Source organism: Rhinopithecus bieti, unplaced genomic scaffold, assembly GCF_001698545.2.
Source record: "Rhinopithecus bieti isolate Rb0 unplaced genomic scaffold, ASM169854v2 scaffold_10589, whole genome shotgun sequence".
NCBI classification, from domain to species: Eukaryota; Metazoa; Chordata; class Mammalia; order Primates; family Cercopithecidae; genus Rhinopithecus; species Rhinopithecus bieti.
The window spans coordinates 1,260,742-1,282,858 of record NW_016807065.1 but is presented as its reverse complement, the minus strand read 5'-3'; the positions used below and the strand labels follow the sequence as shown (position 1 = coordinate 1,282,858).

The 22,117-nt window shown below is 48.8% G+C and overlaps 1 protein-coding gene across 1 annotated transcript in view; it reads right to left on the bottom strand.

Annotated features, from left to right (window-relative positions):
• MUC16 (mucin 16, cell surface associated) overlaps window positions 1–21,773 on the bottom strand; it is a 138,395-nt gene extending 116,622 nt beyond the window's left edge. The window contains 5 exon segments of the mRNA XM_017880037.1: window positions 83–16,593; window positions 16,696–19,654; window positions 19,657–19,701; window positions 19,704–19,760; window positions 19,763–21,773. Of these exon segments, the coding sequence (XP_017735526.1) occupies window positions 83–16,593; window positions 16,696–19,654; window positions 19,657–19,701; window positions 19,704–19,760; window positions 19,763–21,773 (21,583 nt within the window).
• Between the last annotated feature and the right edge of the window lie 344 nt (window positions 21,774–22,117).

Below are 22,117 nucleotides of genomic sequence, written 5' to 3'. Positions count from 1 at the left end.
TAAACTATTTTTTTGCTTCTTAGGAAGGGATCATTTCCTATGAGCTCCCAATAATGGGATTGTAGGGGCTGTGGGTCCTTACTTGTCAACCGTGTTGAGAGTGAAGGAACCTGATAAGCACTTGTCACTGTTCCCAGCTCAACACTCTCTGTCATTCTGGTATCCAAAATGGGTGATGAAGATGTCCTGGCTGGTTGGCTCGAAGTGTCCAAAGTACTGACCATAACGAAGTGTCCTTCAGTAGTGCTGCTCTCTGTCCCAAGACTGGTGTCCACTCTACGTGGAGTAGCTGAAGAGGAAGTTATCCCATGGAGGGCTGGGATGGTTGAAGAATCAGTGGTAGTGAAGGTTGAAGAGGAGAATGGCACAGGAGTGGATGAAGGCAGGCTCTCTGCAATGGTGGACAGAGTAGCATCCCCAGGGCCTGACTCTGTCCTAGAGAATGGACTACCTGAACCTGAGATGACTCGTGGAACTCCAGTGGTGGCAAATGAAGTCACAGCCTCTGATAGAGAAGGCATCACTGTGCCAGTGGAAATAGTCTCAGCTGAAGGCAGCAAATCTGTACTCAGATGATGAATACTTTCTGTTACAGACATAGTAAACTTGGATTCTGGGAAGGAGGTTACCCCAGTGGACTCCATAATAGATGGAGAAGCATTAAAGGGGGTGATTATGTCCACTGGAATTTCAGTATACTGTGAGGCTGGAGGCCGGTCTGGGGATGATATTTTCACAGAAGAGGTGAAATCAGTCTTGGAACTCTGTAAAAGATGAGTGGACCCAGGAGAAGAAGGTGTATTTGTTGGTGTGACTGAGCTGGTGTCCAGGGACATGTTAGTCTTCCTAAATGCAGAAGTCAAATGAGAAAATGGCTCTGCCTCAGATCTCGTGGTCTCAATATTGGCAGGCATTGATGTGGAAATAGTGGTTTCGGCCATGGAAGAGGAAGTACCCATTGGGTATGTAGCCTTGGATGGCTCTGAGTGGATTGAAACAGAGGAATATAGTTCATGTCCAGAACTGGTGGTTCCCACATTGGTCACTGCCATGCTTGAAGAAGGATGAATTTTCTCTGTATCTGTGGTGACTTCAGAGGCAGCCAGTATTTCAACTGAGGTGCTGCTCAGATTTGGAGATAAACTGGTTCCAGGTTCTGTGCTTATGTCTGTAGTCTTCACCATGCCTGGGGTGAGGAGCGAAGTCACAGGAAAAGAGGAGGAAGGGATACTCTGTAGTAATGTGGAAGAAACAGAAGGTGACGTCGTGACAGGTAAGGACAACAGAGAAGAGGAAGAGCTAGTTTTTTCCACAAAGGGAGAGCTCTTCCATGATGGATTTTCAGGACTCCTACTCATAAGAGTTGTCATCTCTGAGTGTAAAAATCTTGGAGGAACAGTTGAATGGGTCTTTGCCAAGGGTGCTGTTGTTGTGGCCAAGGTAAGGGTACTCTGTGTTGTAGCCCCAGGAGAACTTGTTTGGGTGGTGATGGTCATTTCTGTTGATTCTGACATCATGGATGAGGAAGAGAGCCTGGTGATCACTTCAGTGATGATGTCTGGAGACATTGTGAACTGATCAGGGTCAGGGATGTGTGTTCTGTGAGAGGACATGATTTCTGTCATGGAGACCTCAGTAGTAGCACTAGTGGGCACTCCAAAAAGGACTGCACTAGTTTCTGTGATTGAGCTGGTCTCTTCAGAGGTGCTAGTCTCCCTGAATCCAGGAGTCAGTGAGAATGTTGGCTCTGTTGGAATCCTCCTAGTCTCAGAGAAGGCAGGAATTGATGTGAAAACAGTGGTGTCCTCCGCGACAGGAGAAGTGATACCCATTGAAGATGTGGTCATTGTTGTTTCTAAGTCAGCTAGGACAGAGGAATGAGATTCATGAACAGAACTGGAGGTCCCCACTTTGGTCACCGCTGTGTTTGAGGTAGGATGAATCTTCTCTGTATCTGTGATGATTTCAGAGGTGGCCGGTATTTCAACTGAGGTGCTGCTCAGATTTGGAGATGAACTGGTTTTAGGCTCTGAGCTTGTGTCCAACACTTCCGTAGTCTTCACCAGGCCTGGGAGGATAAGTGAAGTCACAGGAAGAGGAGAGGAGGGGCTACTCTCTAGTAATGTGGAGGACACAGGAGGAAGTGAGGTTGTAAGAGGCAATGATGTCAGAGAAGAGGAAAATCCAGTTGTTTCCACAAAGCGAGGGCTCGTCCATGACAGATTTTCAGGACCCCTGCTCATAAGATTGGTCATCTCTGAGTGTGAAAGTCCTTGAGACACAGTTGAGTGGGTCCCTGACAAAAAGGTCGTTGAGGTGCCCAAGGGAAGGGTAACCTGGGATGTAGCCAGAGAAGAACCTGTTTGGGTGGTGATGGTTATTTCTGCAGATTCTGCCATGATGGGGGAGGTAGAGAGCCTGGTGACAACTTCATCGGAGATGTCTGGTGACATTGTGGACTGAGCAGGGCCAGGAATGGATGTTCTGCTAAAGGACATAACTTCTGTCCTGGAGACCTCAGGAGTGGCACCAGAGGGCATCTTGTAAAGGACAGTGCTTGTCTCTGTGGATGAGATGATGTCCTGGGAGGTTCTGGTCTCCCTCAGTCCAGGGGTCAGAGATGACATTGACTCTATCTCAATCCTTGTAAGGCCAAAGGAGTCAGGCATTGTTGTGGAAACAATGTTGTCTCTTATAGAGGAAGAGGTGACCATTGGAGATGTCACTTTGGTTGGCTCTGAGAAGCCTGGGGAGGAGGAATAGAATTCCTCTCTAGCACTGGTGGTTTCCGCATGGGACGCTGCTGTGTTTTCAAAAACCTGAATTGCCTCTGTCTCCATAGTGGCTTTAGAAGTGGCCAGACTCCCATCTGAGGTGATATTCAAACTGGGAGGTGAAGTGGTCTCAGGTTCTAAGCTTGCATCCAACATGTCTGTGGTCTTCATCATGACAGAGGTGAAAAGAGAAGTGACAGGGACAGGAGAAGAGTGGCTACTCCCAGATGGTGTGGAATAAAGTGACAAAGGTGAGGTTACTGCAGATAAAGACACCAGGGAAGATGGAGAGCTGTTTTTTTCCACAGATGGAAGGCTTGGCCATGACACATCCTCAGGACCTCTGCTCATAGGAGTTGTCACCACTGACTGTGGAAATCTCTGAGTTGCAGCTGAGTGAGTGGCTGGCCAGGAGGCTCTGCTTGATGTGCCCAAGGTAAAGGTACCCTGTGAGGTAGCCCCAGAAGGACCTGTTTTGGGGGTGATGGCCATTTCTGTTGATTCTTTCCTGGTGAGGGGAGTAGAAATTCTAGTGATGGCTTCCGTGGAGGTGTCTGGTGACATTGTGGATTGAGCAGGGCCTGGGATGGATGTTCTGCTAGAGGAGATGACTTCTGTCCTGGAGATCTCAGGAGTAGCACCAGTGGGCACACTAGAAAGGACAGAGTTTGTTTCTGTGGCAGAGGTGGTCTCTTCAGAGGTGCTGGTCTCCATCAACCCAGGAGTCAGTGAAAGCGTTGGCTTTGTCTGAATGCTACTGGTGTCAGAGAAGGCAGGAGTTGATGTGAGAACATTTGTATCTCCTGTGGGGTAGATGATACCTACTGAAGATGTGGCTTTTGTTGTCACTGAGTCAGCTAAGGCAGAGGAAGATTCATGTGTATAACCTGAGGTTACCACATTGGTCACCTCCAGTTTCTCTGTATCTGTGGTGACTTCAGTGGTGGCCAGTATTTCAGCTGAGGTGCTGCTCAGATTTGGGGGTGAACTGGTTTCAGGTTCTGAGCTTGTGCCCAACAGCTCTGTGGTCTTCACCAGGCCCGAGGTGAGAAGTGATGTCACAGGAAGAGAAGAGGAGTGGATGCTGTCCGGTAATGTGGAAGAAACAGGAGAAAGTGAGGTCATGGCAGGTGAAGACAGCAAAGAAGAGGCAGAGCTGGTTTCTTCCATAAAGGGATGGCTTGGCCATGGCACATCTCCAGGAGTTCTACTCATAAGAGTGGTCATCTCTGAGTGTGAAAATCCTTGAGATGCAGTTGAATGGGTCCCTGACATAAAAGTTGTTGTTGAGGTGTCCAAGGTAAGTGTACCCTGTGATGTAGCCCCAAGAGAACCCGTTTGGGCGGTAATGGTCATTTCTGTAGATTCTGTCTTGATGGGGGAGGTAGAGAGCCTGGTGATCACTTCAGTGGAGATGTCTGGTGACATTGTGGACTGATCAGGGCTAGATCTTCTGCTAGAGGACGTGACTTGTGTCCTGGAGTACTCAATCGTGGCACTAGTGAGTGCTTTGTAAGGAACAGTGCTTGGCTCTGTGGCTGAGTGGATCCCCTGGGAGGTCCTGGTCTCCCTTGGTGTGGGTGTCAGGGTGGATGTTGACTCCATCTCAGTTCTTGTTATCTCAGAGGAAGCAGGTATGGTTGTAGAAACAATGTCTTTTATTGTGGAAGAGGTGACCATTGGAGATGTCACTTTGGATGGCTCTGGGAAGCCTGGGTAAGAGGAATAGAATTCTTGTCTAGCTCTGGTGGTGCCCACCTGGGTCACAGCTGTGTTTTCAGAAACCTGAATTGCCTCTGTGTCCATAGTGGCTTTAGAAGTGGCCAGACTCTCATCTGAGGTGATATTCATAGTGGGAGGTGAAGTGGTCACAGGTTCCAAGCTTGTATCCAACATGTCAGCGGTCTTCATCATGACAGGGGTGAAAAGAGAAGTCACCTGGAGAGGAAAGGAGTGGCTACTCCCAGATGTTGTGGAATAAAGCAGCAAAGGTGAGTTTACTGCAGATAAAGACACCAGGGAAGATGGGAGGCTAGTTTTTTCCACTGATGGGGGGCTTGGCCCTGACACATCCTCAGGACCTCTGCTCATAGGAGTGGTCATCACTGAGTGTGGAGATCTGTGAGTTGCAGCTGAGTGAGTTCCTGGCCAGGAGGCTCTGCTTGATGTTTCCAAGGTAAAGGTACCTTGTGAGGATGCCCAAGAATGACCTGTTTTGGGGGTGATGGTCATTTCTGCTGATTCTGTCGTGGTGAGGGGAGTAGAAATTCTAGTGATGGTTTCTGCGGAGATGTCTGGTGACATTGTGGATTGAGCAGGACCTGGGGTGGATGTTCTGCTTGAGGAGATGGCTTCTGTTCTGGAGACCTCAGTAGTAGCACCAGTGAGCATTCCAGAAAGAGAAGCACTTCTTTCTGTTGCTGAGCTGATCTCTTGAGAGGTACTGATCTCCCTTAATTCAGAGGTCAGGGAGGAAGTTGGCTTTGTCATCATAGTTTCTGGGAAGGCAGGAGTTGATGTGGAAACACTTGTATTCCCCAGAGTGGAGGTGGTAGCCATTGGAGATGTGGCTTTTGTTGTCACTAAGTCAGCCAAAACAGAGGAAGGGGATAGATGTTTATAAACCAAGGTCCCTACATTGATCACTGGTGTGTTTGAGGAGGGATGAATTTTCTCTGTATCTTTGGTGACTTCAGAGGTGTCCAATATTTCATCTGAGGTGCTGCTCAAATTTGGAGGTGGACTGGTTTCAGGTTCTGAGCTCGTGCCCAACATGTCTGTGGTCTTCACCAGGCCAGGGGTGAGAAGTACAGTCATAGGATGAGGAGAGGAGGGGATGCTCTCTGGTAATGTAGAGGAAGAAGAAGGCAAGATCATGGCAGGTGAAGACAGTGGGGAAGAAACAGAGCTGGCTTCTTCCACAGAGGGAAGGCTTGGCCATGACACATCTCCAGGAGTTCTACTCATAAGAGTGGTCATCTCTGAGTGTGAAAATCCTGGAGATGCAGTTGAGTGGGTCCCTGACCAAAAGGTTGTTGTTGAGGTGTCCAAGGTGAGGGTACCCTGTGATGTAGCCCCAGGAGAACCTGTCTGAATAGTGATGGCACTTTCTGCTGACTCTGTTATAACGGGGGAGGTAGAAAGCCTGGTGATCGCTTCAGTGGAGATGTCTGGTGACGTGGTGGACTGATCAGGCCCTGACATGGATGTCCCCCTAGAGGAGATCACTTCTGTCCTGGAGACCTCAGTGGTAGCACCACTGGGCACTTCAGAAAGGACAGTGCTTCTCTCTGTGGCTGAGCTGATCCTCTCAGAGCTGCTGGTCTCCCTCAATCCAGAAGTCAGGGAGGATGTTGGTTCTATCTGAATTTTGCTGGTCTCAAAGAAGTCAGAAGTGGATATGGAAACACTCATTTTCCCCATGGTGTAGGTGGTACCCACTGAAGATGTGGCTTTGGGTATCTCTGAGTCAGCTAGGACAGAAAATTGTGATTCGTGTCCAGAACTGGAGGTCCCTATGTTGGTCACTGCTGTGTGTGTGGAAGGATGCATGGCTTCTGTATCTACAGTGTCTTCCAAAGTGGTCAGTCTCTCATAGGAGGTGCTGCTCAAATTTGAAGTGGAGCTGGTTTCAGATTCTCTGCTTATGCCCATCCTGTCTGTGGTTATCACCAGGTCAGGGGTGAGAAAAGAAGTCACAGGAAGAGAAGGGGAAGTGAAATCCTCTGCTAATGTAGAGGAAACAGGAGAAGGTGAGGTCATGGCAGGTAGAGACAGCAGGGAAGAGGCAGAGCTGGTTTCTTCCACAGAGGATTGACTAGGCCATAACACATCGCCAGGGCCTCTGCTCACAAGAATGGTCATGTCTGAGTGTGAAAATCTCTGAGTCGCAGTCAAGTGGGTTTCTACCCAGTTGGGTGTTGTTGACATGTCCACAGTAAGAGTACTCTCTGGTGTAGACCCAGGAGAATCTGTTTGTGTCTTGATCATCATTTCTGCTGATTCTGTCATTATGCGGGAGGTAGGGAGTCTGGTGATGGTTTCTGTGGAGGTCTCTGGTGACACTGTGAGCTGAGCAAGGCCTGAGATGGATGTTCTGCTAGAGGAGGTGACTTCTGTCCTGGAGACCTCAGCAGTGGCATCAGTAGGCACTCCAGAAAGGACAGTGCTCATCTCTGTGGCTGAGCTGGTCCCCCCAGGGCTGCTGGTCTTTCTCACTCCAAGGGTCAGGGAAGATGTTGGTTCTGTCTGAATTTTGCTAGTCCCAAAAAAGCCAGGAGTTAATGCGGAGACCCTTGTATCCTCCATGGTGGAGGTAATAACCATTGGAGATGTGACGTTGGATGCTTTTGAGTCAGCTAGGACAGACGAAGGGGATTCATGTCCAGAACTGGAGGTACCCACATCGGTCACTGCTCTGTTCGAAGAAGGATGAATTTTCTCTGTATTTGTAGTGACTTCAGAGGTGGCCAGTATTTCAACTGAGGTGCTGCTCAAATTTGCAGGTGAGTTGGTTACAGGTTCCGAGCTTTTGTGCAATGTATCTGTAGTTTTTGCCAGGCCAGACGTGAGGAGTGATGTCACAGGAAGAGGAGAGGAAGAGATGCTGTCTGTTAATGTGAAGGAAACAGGAGAAGGTGAAGTTGTGGCTGGTGAAGACATCAGAGAAGAGGAAGAGCTAGTTTTTTCCAGAATGGGAGGGCTCATCCGTGATACATCCTCAGGATCCCTCTTCATAAGAGTGCTCATCTGTGAGTGTGAAAATCCTTGAGATACAGTTGAGCGTGTCATTGTCAAAGAGGTTGTGCTTGAAGTGTCCAAAGTACTGGTGCCTTGTGTTGCGGCCCCTAAAGGACTTGTGTGGGTGTTCATGGTTATTTCTGTTGATTCTGTCATGACAGGGGATGTAGAGAACCAACTGGTGGTTCCTGTGGAGATGTCTGGTGATATTGTGGATGGAGCGGGACCTGGGATGGAGGTGATGTCTTCCTTGGAGATCTCAGTAGTAGCACCAGTGGACACTTTAGAAAGGATGATGCTCATCTTGGTGCCTGAGCTGGTCCCTTCAGAGCCACTGGACTCCCTCAATCCAGGGGTCAGGGAGGAAGTTGGCTCTGTCTGAATCCTCCTAGTCTCAAGGATGGTAGGAGTTGATGTGAGAACACTTGTATCCCCCATGGTGGAGGTGGTACCCATTGGAGATGAGGCTTTGGATGTCTCTGAGTCAGCTAGGAAAGAGGACTGTGATTTATATCCAGAGCTGGTGGTTGCCACATTGGTCTCTCCTGTGTTTGTGGAAAGATGCACAGCTTCTGTATGTGCAGTGTCTTTGTAAGTGGTCAGTCTCTCACGGGAGGTGCTGCTCAAACTTGAAGATGAACTGGTTCCAGGTTCTGTGCTTATACCCAAGTTATCTGTGGTCATCACCAGGCCAGAGGTGAGAAGTGAAGTCACAGGAAGGGGAGAGTGGGGGATATGTGCTGGGAATGTGGTGGAAACAGGATGAGGTGAGGTCACGGCAGGTAAAGACAGCGGGGAAGATGGAGGGCTGGTTTCTTTCACAAAGGGAGGACTAGGCCATGACACACCTCCAGGACCTCTGCCCATGGAAGTGGTTATCTCTGGGTGTGGAAATCCCTGAGTTACTGTAGAGTGGGTTTCTTCCCAAGAGGATGTGGTTGCTGTGTCCAAATTAAGGGTACTTTCTGATGTAGACCCCGGAGGATCTGTTTGGGTTGTGATGGTCATTTTGGCAGATTCTGTCATGACAGAGGAGGCAGAAATCCTGGTGATGGTTTCTGTGGAGATGTTTTGTGACACTGTGGACTGCTCAGGGCCTGAGATGGATGTTCTGCTAAAGGTGATGGCTTCTGTCCTGGAGACCTCAGTCGTAGCACCAGTGGACACTTCAGGAGGAACCATGTTTTTCTCTGTGGCTGAGCTGGTCTCTTCAGAGGTGCTGGTCTCCCTCAATCTGGTGGTCAGTGAGGAAGCTGGATCTGTCTGAATTTTCCTAGTGTCAGATAAGGCAGGAGTTAATGTGGAAACACTTATATCCTCCATGATGGAGATGGCACCCACTGGCGATGTGGCTTTGGTTGTCTCTGAGTCAGGTAGGACAGAGGAAGGGGATTCATGTCCAGAACTGGATGTTCCCATTTTGGTTACTGCTGTGTTTGAGAAAGGATGAATTTTCTCTGTATCTGTGGTGATTTCAGAGGTGGCCACTATTTCAACTGAGGTGCTGCTCAAACTTGGAGGTGAACTGGTTTCAGGTTCTGCGCTTGTGTCCAACACCTCTGTAGTCTTCACTTGGCTTGCTATGAGAAGCGAAGTCACAGAAGCAGAAGAGGAGTGGCTACTTGCTGGTAATGTGGAAGAAACAGAAGAAGGTGAGATCATGGCAGGTAAAGATAGCTGGGAAGATGGAGGGCTGGTTTCTTCCACAGGGGGAGAGCTAGGCCATGGCACATCTCCAGAACCTCTACTCACAAGAGTGGTTATCTCTGAGTGTGGCAATCTCTGAGTCATAGTCGAGTGGGTTATTACCAAGGAGGGTGTGGTTGACGTGTCTAATGTAAGGGTACTCCCTGGTGTAGATCCAGGAGGACTTGTTTGGGTCTTGATGGTCATTTCTGATGATTCTGCCATGATGGGGGAGGTAGGGAACTTAATGATTGTTCTTATGGTGGATATTTCTGGCAACACTGTGGACTCAGCAGGACCAGAGATGGATGTTCTGCTAGAAGAGGTGACTTCTGTCCTGGAGACCTCAGTAGTAGCACCAGTGGGCACTTCAGAAAGGACAGCACTTGTCTCCGTGGCTGAGTTGGTCTCCACAGAACTGCTGGTCTCCCTCAATTTAGGGGTCAGGGAGGAAATGGACTCTTTCTGAATTCTGCTAGTCTCCAAGAAGTGAGGGGTTGATATGGCAACAGTTGTGTCCTCCTGTGTGGAGGTAATAAACATTGGTGATGTGGTTTTTGATGTCTCTGAGTCAGCTAAGGTAGAGGAAGGGGATTCATGTCCAGAGCTGGAGGTCTCCACATTGGACACGGCTGTGTTTGTGGAAGGATGCACAGCTTCTGTATCTGTGGTGTCCTTGCCAGTGGTCAGTCTCTCACCTGAAGTGTGGCTCAGCTTTGGAGGTGAACTGATTACAAGTTCTGGGCTTGTGTGTAACATGTCTGTGGTCATCACCGGGCCAGAGGTGAGAAGTGAAGTCACAGGAAGAGGAGAGGGGGAGATACTCACTGGTAATGTGGAGGAAATGGGAGGAGGTGAGATTGTGGCAGGTAAAGACAGCAGGGAAGGGAGAGAGCTGGGTTTTTCCACAGAGGGAGAGCTTTGCCATGACATATCTCCAGGACCTCTGCTCATGACAGTGGTCTGCTCTGGGTGCAGAAATCTCTGAGTCAAAGTTGAATGAGTCTTTGCCTGGGACTTTGTGGTGGACGTGTCCAGGGTAAGGGTATCTTGTGATGTAGACACAGAAGGACCTGTTTGGGTGGGGATGGTCATTTCTGCTGATTCTGTCATGGTACGCGAGGCAAAGAGCCTTGTCATTGTTCTTGTGGATATTTCTGGCAACATTGTGGACTGAGAAGGGCCAGGAATGGATGTTCTACCAGAGGAGGTGACTTCTGTCCTGGAGACCTCAGCAGCAGTACCAGTGGGGACTTCTGAAAGAACAATACTTGTGTCAGTGGAAAAGTTGGCATTTTGGGAGATGCTGGTCTCCCTCAGTCCAGGAGTCAAGGAATATGTTGACTCGCTCTTAATTTTTGTAGTCTCAGAGGAAACAGACATTGATGTGGAAACAGTTGTATGCCCCATGGTGGAGGTGGTATCCACTGGGGCTGTAGCCTTGGTTCTTTCTGAGTCAGCTAGGACAGAGGATTGTGACCCATGTCCAGAGCTGGTGGTTTCCACGTAAGTCACTGCTGTGCTTGTGAAAGGATGCATGGCTTCTATAGCTGTGGTGTCTTCGTCTGTCGTCAGTATCTCATGTGAGGTACTGCTCAAATTTGGAGGTGAACTGGTTGTAGCTTCTGGGCTTGTGCCTAACATGTCTGTGGTCATCACTAGACTAGAGGTAAGCAGTGAGATCATAGGAGAAGGAGTGGCGTAAATGGTCTTTGGTAATGTTGAGGAACCGGGAGAAGGTGAGGTCATGGCTGGTGAAGGCATCAGGGAAGAGGAGAAGCTGGTTTTCTCTATAGAATGAGGGATTGTCTGTGATAGAATCTCAGGGTCCTTGTTCATGAGAGTGGTCATTTCTGAGTGTGGAAATTCCTGAGTCACCATCGAGCGTGTTCCTGCCCTGGAGGATGTAGTTGGTGTGTCCAAGGTAAATGTACCCTGTGATGTAGATCCAAGAGGAGGGCCTGTTTGAGTGGTGATGGTCACATTTGCAGATTCTGTAATGCCAGGGGAAATAGGCAGCCTGGGGATCACTTCAGTGGAGATATCTGGTGACTTTGTGGAATGATCACGGCCCGGAATGGATGTTTTTCTAGAAGAGGCAACTTCTGTCCTAGAGGTCTCAGGAGTGGCACCAGTGGTCACCTTGTGAAGGACAGCACTTTTCTCTGTGGATACGATGGGCTCCTGGGAGATGCTGGTTTCCTTCAGCTCATGAGCCAGGGAGGATGTTGACTCCATCTCAATCCTTGTAATCTCAGAGGAGCCAGGCATGGATGTGGAAACAATGGTGTCCCTTATGGTGAAAGAGGTAACCACTGGAGAGGTGACTTTGGGTGGTTCTGAGTAGGCTGGGACAGATGAATAAGATTCCTTTTCAGAAGTGGTGGTCCCCATATCGGTTACTGCTATGTTTGTGGAAAGATACATTTTCTCTGTATCTTTAATGTCTTCAGAAGTAGTCGGTATCTTTTGTGAGGGGCTGCCCACATTTGGAGGTAAACTGGCCACAGATGCCAGCATATCTGTGGTCTTCACCGGGCCAGAAGTGGGGAGTGAAATCAGTTGAACAGAAGAATAGGGTCTACCTTCTAGTAATGTAGTAGGTACAGGGGTCAGTGAGGTTATTGCTGGTAAAGACAGAAGGGAAGAGGGAGAACTGTTTTTTTCCACAGAGGGTGGGCTTGTCCCTGATACGTCCTCAGGAACTCTACTTATAAGAGTGGACACATCTAATTGTGAAAATCCATGAGTCATAGCTGAGTGGGTCTCTGCCTGTGAGGTTGTGATTGACGTGTCCCAGGTAAGGGTACCCTGTGAGGTAGCCCTATGAGGACCTGTCTGAGTGGCGATGGTCATTTCATCAGATTTTGTCACGCCAGCAAAGGTAGAGAACATGGTGACAGATCCTGTGGAGGTGTCTGGTGACACTGTGGGCTTTTCAGTGCCTCGGATGGATGTCCTGCTAGAGGAAGTGAGTTCTGCTCTGGAGACCTCAGTAGTAGCAGCAGTGAGTGCTTTGTCAAAGACAGTGCTTGTGTCTGAGGATGAGCCAATTTTCTGGGAGGTGCTGATCTCCCTCAGTCCAAAGGTCAGGGAGGAAGTTGTCTCAGACTCAATCTTTGTCATCTCAGAGGATCTGGGCATTGATATGGAAACTATTGAGTCCCCCATGGTGGAAGTGATAACTACTGGAGATGTGGTTTTATATGGCTCTGAGTCAGGTGAAACAGTAAAATAGAATTCATGTGGTGAACTGGTGGTCCCCACATTGGTCACTGCTGTGTTTATAGAAGGATGCATTGTGTGTGTATCTGTGGTGGCTTCTGAAGTGGCCGAAGTGTTGCTTAAACTTTGAGATGAACGAGTCACAGGTTCTAAGCTTGTGTCCATGTCTGTTATCTTCACTAGTGCAGGGGTGAGTACTGAGGTCACAGAAGCAAGAGAGGAGGTACTGTGCACTCGCAATGTGGAAGTTACAGGAGAAGGTGAGGTTGTCACAAGGAGAGGTGCCTGAGAAGAGAGAGAGTTGGCTTCTTCTACAGAGAAAGGGCTTGTCTTCGACACATCACTGAGATCATTGTTCATAACTGTGGTTGTTTCTGAGTCTACAAAATCCTGAGTTCTGGCTGATGGGGTTCCTGCTGGATTGGCTACGGTTGATGTGTCCAAGGTCAGTTGGTCAAGAGATGTCACCCCAGGAGGATCTGTTTGTGTGGTGATGGTCTTGTGTGTAGATATTGTCAAGGGAGGCGAGTTAGAATGTCTGCTGCTGGCTTCAGGTGAAATGTCTGGGGACTTTGTTGACTGAGCAGAAGCTGACATGAATGTAGGATCATAGTAGGGGATTTCTGCCCTGGATACCTCAGTAGCAGCACCCATGGACACACTGGAGAAAACAATGTTTGACTCTGTAGTTGAGTTCATCACCAGGGCGGTGCTGTTTGTCAATTCAGGAGTCAGGGGGGATGTTGACTCTCTGTCAATATTTATAGTCTCAGGAGAACCAGGTGTTGATGTGGAAACAATAGCGTCCTTCATCATAGACCCAGTAACATTTGGAGGTGTGTGTCTGGATGGCTGGGAGTGGATTGAGACAGAGGAATGTAGTTCATGCATAGAATTGGTGGTCCTCATATTGGTTTCTGCTGTGTTCTCTGAAAAGTGAATTGTCTCTGTATTTGTGGAGGCTTCAGAAGTGGGCATCTCACCTGAGAAGCTACTTGCACTTGGTAAGGAGCTGGTCACAGGCTCTGAGAGTGCGTCCAACATGTCCGTGGTCTTCCTCCTGCCAGAGGTGAGAAGGGAAGTCACAGGGAGAGGAGCAGCAGGGCTACTTCCTGATAATGTGGAAAAAAGAGGTGAATGTGAGCTTATTGCAGTTAAAGGCACCAGGGAAGGAGAACTGGTTTCTTCCACAGAGGGAGAGCTTCGCCATGACACGCCTTTAGTACCTCTGCTCCTAGTAGTGGTATCCTCTGAGTGTGGAAATCTCTGAGTCACAGGTGAGTGCGTCCCTTGCCAGGAAGCTGTGCTTGATGTGTCCAGGGTAAGGGTAGCCAGTGAGGTAGTCCCTATAGAACCTGTTTGGTTGGTGGCGGTCATTTCTGTGGATCCTGTTACAACAGGAGAAGTGGAGAGCCTGGTGATGTTTTCTGTGGAGATGTAGGGTGACATTTTGGAATGATCAGGTCCTGAGATGGATTTTCTGCTAGAGGTGATAACTTCTGTCCTGGAGACCTCAGTAGTAGTAGCAGGGGGTATTTCTGAAAGGACAGTGCTTGTCTCTGTCACAGTGTTGATCTCCTCAGACGTGCTGGTGTCCTTTAATCCAGGAGTCAAAGAGGATGCTGATTCAGTCTGAATTCTGGTCTCAAAGAAGGTAGGAGTTGATGCAGAAACACTTGTATCCCCCATGGTGAAGGTGATACCCATTGGAGATGTGGCTTTGTATGTGTCTGAGTCAGCTAGGACAAAAGGTTGTGATTCATGTCCAGAAATGGAGGTCCCCATGTTGGCCACTGTGGTGTTTGTGGAAGGATGCATGGCTTCTATGTGTGCTGTGTCTTTGTAAGTGGTCAGTCTCTCATGTGTGGTGCTGCTTAAATTTGGAGGTGAACTGGTTACAGGTTCTGGGCTTGTCGTGTCCAACACATCTGTGGTTGTCACCAGAATAGAAGTAAGAAGTGCAGTCACAGGAAGAGGAGAGGAGGGGATGCTCTCTGATAATGTGGAGGAAACAGGAGAAGGGGATGTCATGGCAGGTGAAGACATCAAGGAGGACTCAGAGCTGGTTTCTTCTACAGAGGGGGTTGTCATCCATGACACATCTCCAGGAGTTCTGCTCCTAAGAGTGGCTATCTCTGAGTGTGGGAATCCCTGAGACACAGTTGAGTAAGTCCCTCGCTGGAAGAGTGTGGTTGATGTGTCCAAGGGAAGGGTATCCTGTGATGTAGCCCCAGGAGTAGTTGTTTGAGTGGTGATGCTCATTTCTGCAGATTTTGTCATGATGGGGGAGGTGAAAAGCCTGGTTATCACTCCTGTGGAGATGTTGGGTGCTACTGTGGACCGATCAAGGTCTGAGATGGATGTTCTTCTAGAGGAGATTTCTGTTCTGGAGCTCTGAGTAATAGCACCCGTGGGCACATAAGAAAAGGCAGTATTTGTCTCTGTCGTTGAGCTGGTCTCCTCAGACGTGCTGCTCTCCCTCAGTCTAGGGCTCAGGGATGCTGTTGGCTCTGTTTGAATTTGGCTAGCCTGAGAGATATTAGGAGTTGATGTGGAAACACTTGTGTTCCCCAGGGTGGAGGTGGTACTCATTGGAGATGTGGTTTTTGATGTCTCTGAGTCAGCTAGGACAGAGGATTGTGATTCATGTCCAGACCTGGAGGTCCCTACGTTGGTCACTGCCATGTTTGTGGAAGGATGCATGGTTTCCGTATGTGCAGTGTCTTTGTAAGTGGCTGGTCTCTCATGTGTCGGGCTGCTCAAACTTGGCCGTGAACTGGTTACAGGCTCTGGGCTTGTTGTGCCCAACACATCTGTGGTTGTCACCAGAACAGAAGTAAGAAGTGCAGTCACAGGAAGAAGAGAGGAGGGGATGCTCTCTGATAATGTGGAGGAAACAGGAGAAGGGGATGTCATGGCAGGTGAAGACATTAAGGAGGACTCAGAGCTGGTTTCTTCTACAGAGGGGGTTGTCATCCATGACACATCTCCAGGAGTTCTGCTCCTAAGAGTGGCTATCTCTGAGTGTGGGAATCCCTGAGACACTCCCTGGAAGAGTGTGGTTGATGTGTCCAAGGGAACAGTACCATGTGATGTAGCCCTAGGAGTAGTTGTTTGAGTGGTGATGGTCATTTCTGCAGATTTTGTCATGATAGGGGAGGTGAAGAGCCTGGGGATCATTGCTGTGGAGATGCTGGGTGTCATTGTGGACTGATCAAGGTCTGAGATGGATGTTCTGCTAGAGGAGATGACTTCTGTCCTGGAGACCTGAGCAGTAGCACCTGTGGGCACATAAGAAATGGCACTGTTTGTCTCTGTCACTGAGCTGATCTTCTCAGACGTGCTGCTCTCCCTCGGTCTAGGGGTCAGGGATGCCATTGACTCTGTTTGAATTTGGCTAGTTTGAGAGATATCAGGAGTCGATATGGAAACACTTGTGTGCCCCATGGTGGAAGTGGTACTCATCAGAGGTGTGGCTTTCGATGTCTCTGAGTCAACTAAGGCAGAGGATTGTGATTCATGTCCAGACCCGGAAGTCCCTACATTGGTCATTGCAGTGTTTGTGGAAGGATGTGTGGCGGCTTCTGTGTGTGCAGTGTCTTTGTAAGTGGTCAGTCTCTCATGAGTGCTGCTGCTCAAATTTGGAGGTGAACTGGTTACAGATTCTGGGCTTGTAGTGCCCAGCCCATTTGTGGTTGTCACCAGAACAGAAGTAGGAAGTGCAGTTACAGGAAGAGGAGAGGAGGGGATGCTCTCTGGTGATGTGGAGGAAACAGGAGAAGGGGATATCATGGCAGGTGAAGACAGGGTAGACGCAAAGCTGGTTTTTTCCATAGGGGGAGTTGTCATCCATGACACATTCTCAGGACCCACGCTCATGCGAGTGGTCACCTCTGAGTGTGGGAATCCCTGAGTCACAGTTGAATGAGTCCCTCCCTGGGAAAGTGTGGTTAATGTGTCCAAGGGAAGGGTACCATGTGATGCAGACCCAGGAGGACTTGCTTGGGTGGTGATCGTCATCTCTGCAGATTTTGTCTTAATAGAGGAGGTGAAGACCCTGGAGATCTCTCCTGTGAAGGTGTCAGGTGGCATTGTAGACTTACCATGGTCTGGGGTGGAAATTTTGCTAGAAGAGATGACCTCTGTACTGGAGACCTCAGTAATAGTACTAGTGGGGACTTTGGAAAGTAGAAAACTCATGTCTGTGGAAAAGCTGGACTCCTGAGAGGTACTGGTCTCCCTCAGTCTAGGAGTCAAGAAGTATGTTGGCTCTCTCTTAATGTTTGTAAGTTCTTTGTAAGGAACTGTGTTTGTCTCCCTGGATGAGGTGATCTCCTGGGAGATGCTGGTCTCCCTCAGTTTAGGAGTCAGGGAGGAAGTTGTCTCAGTCTCAATTCTTGTAGTCTTAGAGGATCTAGGTATTGATCTGGAAATTGTGGTGTCTTCCATGGTGGAGGTGGTGACATTGGGAGATGTGACTTTAGATGGCTCTGGGTCAGCTGAGACAGTAGAATGTGATTCAGATGCTGAACTAGTGGTCCCCACATTGGTCACTGCTGTGTTTATGGAAGAGTGCATTGTCTCTATATCTGTGGTGGCTGCTGAAGTGGCCAATATGTCATCCAAAGTGTTGCTCATACTTTGAGGTGAACTGGTCACCATTTCTAAGCTTGTATCCACCTTGCCTGTGATCTTTACCAGTGAAGAAGTAGGAACTGAGGACACAGAAACAGGAGAGGAGGTACCATGCCACTGCAACGTGAAAGAAACAGGAGAAGGTAAGGTTGTGACAAGCACAGGTGCCTGAGAAAAGGGAGAGCTGGCTTCCTCCTCAAAGAGAGGGCTTGTCTGTGACACATCCTTGGCATCATTGTTCATGGCAGTGGTTATTTTTGAGGGGGCAAACCCCTCAGTCACCACTGATGGAGTCCCTGCTGAGGTTTCCAACGTTGATGTGTCTAAGGCAAGTGGAATCTTTGATGTAGCTCCAGAAGACTCTGTCTGGGTGGTGGTCATGTGAGTAGATATTGTCATGGGAGGAGAGTTTGAAAGTCTACTGCCGGATACCGAGAAAATATCTGGGAACTTTGTTGATTGAGCAGGAGTTGGTATCAATGTTGCATCAAAAGAGGGGACTTCCACTTTGGAGGCTTCAGTAGTAGTCCCCACAGACACATTGGAGAGGATGATGTTTGACTCTGTAGTTGAGTTCATCTCCTGTAGGGTGCTGTTCTCTTTTTGTTCAGCAGTCAGGGAGGATGTTGGCTCTCCCTCAGTGTCTGTGGTCTCAGAACGAGGTGTTGATGTAGAAGCAAGAGCGTCCCCCATAGCAGAGGCAGGAACCATTGGGGATGTGGCTGTGGATGGTTCTGAGCTGACTGGGAGAGTGGGATGCAGTTCATGTGCTGAACTGGTGGTCCCCATATTGGTCACTGCTTTGTTTATAGAAGGATGAATTGTCTCTATGTCTGTGGTGGCTTCCAAAGTGGCCAGCATCTCATTTGATGTGTTGTTCAAACTTTGAGGTGAATTGGTCACAGGTTTCATGCTTGTGTTCAACGTATCTGTGGTCTTCACCAGTCCAGAGGTGAGAACTGAAGTCACAGAAACAGGAGAGGATGTACTTCGCCCTCGTAATGTGTAAGTGGCAGGAGGTGAGGTTGTGACCAAGATAGGTGTCAGGGAAGAGGGTGAGCTGGTTTCTGCCACAGAGGGAGGGCTTGTCCATGACACATCCTTGGGACCTTTGCTCATGAGAGTGGTCTTCTCTGATTGCATAAAATCTGGAGTCAAACCCAATGGAGTCTCTGTCAAGTAAGGCATGGTTGATGTGTCCAAGAGATATGGACCCTGTATTGTAGCTCCAGTAGGACCTGTCTGGGTGGTGATGGTCACTCCTGAAGATTCTGCCATTATTAGAGAGGTAGAAGGGTTGGTGCTCACATTTGTAAATGCACTGGTAGTTTTGAAGTGATGAGGGCTTGGGATGGATGTTCTGCTAGAGAAAGTGGCTTGTGTCTTTGTGACATGAGTAGTAGCATCACCACTAGACACATGGGCAATGACAGTGCTTGTCTCTGTAGCAGAGCTGGCCACCCGGGATGTGCTTCTCTCCTGATGTCCTGGGTTCACAGAGGATACTGTCTCAATCTTTGTGGTCTCAGAGGAGCCAAACACTGATGTGGAAGCAGTGATGTCCCCCATGATGTGGGAGGTAACCAATGGAGATGTGGCTTTGGATGGCTTTGTATGGACTGGGACAGGAGAATGTTCCGAACTAGTTGCCTCCATAGTCGTCACTGCTGTGTTTGCAGAATGATGAATTGCCTTTGTATCTCTGGAGGCTTCATAAGTGGATAACACCTCACCTGCTGTACTGCTCAAATTGGGAGGTAGACTGGTGCCAGGATCCAAGCTTGTCCTCGACATGTCTGTGGTCTTCCCCAGGCCAGAGGTCTCAGACCAGAAAACTGAGGTCACAGGTGGAGTAGAGGAGGGACTGTGTCCTTGTGATGTCAACAAAATATTGGAAGGTGAGGTTGTGGCATGGATAGGTACCAGGGAGGAGGAAGAGCTGGTTTCTTCTACAGAGGGAGGGCTTGGTTGTGATATATCCTCAGGACCTTTGCTAAAGAGAGTGGTCTTCTCTGAGTATGTAAATCTCTGAGTCATAGCCAGTGGAGTCCCTGTCCAGGGGGCTGTGGCTGATGTATCCAAAGCAGGTGCACTTAGTGATGTAGCGCCAGGTGGACTTGTTTGCATAGTGAAGGTCATTCCTCCAGATTCTGTCATGGCAGGGAAGTTAGACAGCCTGGTGATGGTTTCTGAGGGGCTGTCTGATGACCTCACAGACTGGGCAAGGAATGAGCTGGATATTCTCTTAGAGGAGGTAATTTCTGTTCTAGGCCCCTTGGTGATCGCAGTGGAACCTGGGGAAGAGATAATACTTGTTTGTGTGGTTGAGCTGGGGTCCATGTAAGGGCTGAAATCCCTCAGTTCAGTAGTCAAGGAGGAATTAGGCTCTGTTCCAGTCCTTGTAGACTCTGGCCCTGTGGTTGCTGATGCAGAAACTATTGCCTGTTCCCTGGTGGAGGCAGTAACCACTGGAGATGTGAGTTTGGATGACTCTGAGTGAGCTGGGACAGTGGAATGAGAAGCATGTTCGGAACTTGTGACCCATGCTGTTGTCTCTACTGTGTTTGTAGAAGGGTGAATTACCTCTTTGTCTGTGGTGGACTCAGAAGGGGCAATTCTCTTATATGGGCTGCTTTTCCAACTTGGGGATGAAGTCGTCGCAGATTCCAAGCTTATGTCCAGCGTATTCAGGCTCCTTAATACACTGGAGGAGCTGGTACCCTCCTTGATGGTCTCTTGTGAGACAGAATTCATCATCTCAGTGATCCAAGGTGCACTTGAGGTTGATTTTTCTTTCTCATTCCCGGAGTCAGATGTAGCTCTTGCCTCTGTTGTAAGAGCCCTCTGCCCTTGTCTCTGAAGAGTTGGATCTGGAGTTTTTGCTGTGTGTGGGATCACATCCAGAGTTGTTGCTGCTGATCTGGGCACCTGCCCTGGATGTGCAGAAATTGTGGTGGGAAGCTGAGTAGAAGTCTGCTCTGCCTTTTTGCTTGTCAGATCTGGTCTTGAAAAAGTAACTCCAGAGCTCCTTACCATTGCAGCTGGTGTGACTACACTTGTAAAGTCCCCTATAGAGAAAGGCAGCTGCGAGGTAGCTGAGCTGATGATGGTCTCCAAAGTGAGTTCCTGAGGAGTTGTGGCCCCGTGAGGAGCTGAGGTAGTGGCTGTGGCTGATGACACAGATCTCCCAGGGTCCCAGTCAACAGTGGACAGAGAATCAAACAGAAAAGTGGACAGCGGCATATTTGAGTCAGTCATTGTACTAGCATGATCTGTAGAAACCATTGAAACAGGCACATCTTCTGTTTCTGTATTACTGGGAGTCCAGCTTGTACTTAAAATGTCAGGAACTGAGATGCTCATCCTCTGGACACGAGAAAAAGTTGAGATGGGAGTAGATGCAGTTGTGTCTGAAGGACTCAATGTTCTTTCACTGGTACTTGTCTCTGTCTTTACAGCTGAAGCATCAGAGGATGGAGTGACCAGGCTGGTTCCAATGACAGTTATAAGGCCATGGGGAGTAGACATGGAGTCCAATTCAGTGCTTGAGGCTAAGAATGAAGTTGTATGCGTTGTAGAAATTGTTCCAGGAGAACTTGCAACTTTCAAGTTTGAAGCCATGTCTGTGACAGTCCGGGAATCTGATGCAGCTGTGGAGGACCAAGTGGGAGGGTGCTCTGTAGAAGATGTGTACCTCTCTGCATCCGGGGTGCTGTCCATGGTACTCACACCCACTTCGGGGCTGGGTGTGGTAGTCAAGATTGAGTTAGTTCCCACGGTGGTGATGGTGGTGGAGATACCTGGAGTAGGAGCTGTGGTTACATCCATGATGCTCACTTCCACAGGGGATGTGACAGATGATGCAGAGCTTCTTTTTCCTCCTGAGGGACTGGTGAGGCTGGTAATGCTTTGGTCTCTAGAGGGCAGAGATACTCGTGAGGTGGTTTGTGTTGTGGCGGTGATGTATAATGTCTTTGTGACATCAGGAGATGCACCAAGGGTGATGTCACTCCCAGATGTCTGATCTGACCATGAGCTAGTTGATGAATAAGCCTCATCCACAGATTGACTTGTCTGTTCTTCAGCTGCCATTGTCTTGTGATTCAGGATCGTGGAGGGAATGGCTGTGGTGCTGACCCATGTCTCGGTTTTATGTTTGGATTTATTTGTGACTGAGCTCACAGAGTTTGGGCTGGTTACAGGGTCTTTAAGGATATTGGGAGATGTGCTCAGAGAGACATGTGTGTCTACTGTGGCCCCTCCAGTAGAGCCATACCACATAGAGGATTCCATTCCAGTTGTCTTCGAAATCAATTCTGGACTGCTTTGCTGACCAGTCCCTGTCATGCTTCTAGCAGTTGGTGACTCTAAGGAGACAGAGAACATTGTGGCCAGTGACTGCCTGGTCCCTCCTGGAGTTCCAGAATAAAGATTGGTCCAAGCCTTAGGTGGGGATGGGGAGAGGGAGACCCTTTCTGTAGCCATCATATTTTCTGTTGGTGACTTGGCTGGTGATGTGGCTCCTGTGGGCAGGTGAGAGAGGCTGGTGGTGCCACTTCCTAGGGCTGTGGACTGAAGGGTGACTGGTTCCACAGTGGTCTCCATGGGAACAGTTGTTTCTGGAGTCTTCCAAGGAGAAATTCTCACAGTGGACCTGATCTCTGGGCTGATGCTGGGTTTCTTGGAGTTCATGATTTTGAGAGCTGTAGACATTTCTGGGCTTCCTGGGGATGTGCCTGTGATTAGAAAGTAAGTCAGTAGAGTATATATGCAAGTGGTACAGAAGATGAGGTTTTTTTGTTTGACACTATCATTCGTTTCCTCCTGGGATTTCAGTTAAAACTATTTCCTCCTTCCCTGGGAAAGAAAATGTTGAGCTTTTAATTCTCACACTTTAAGCCTCTGGACACCAGGGAACACATTAAATGTTTCAAGGGAGATGGTGAGGTTAGAGGTTTGACCATCTGGCTTGCTCAGGAGAAATTGTCACCTTTAGCTCAGTTTTTTCCCATGCCCCATATAAAAGGGCTCTCTGTGTAAGGGAGGATGTGATGAAC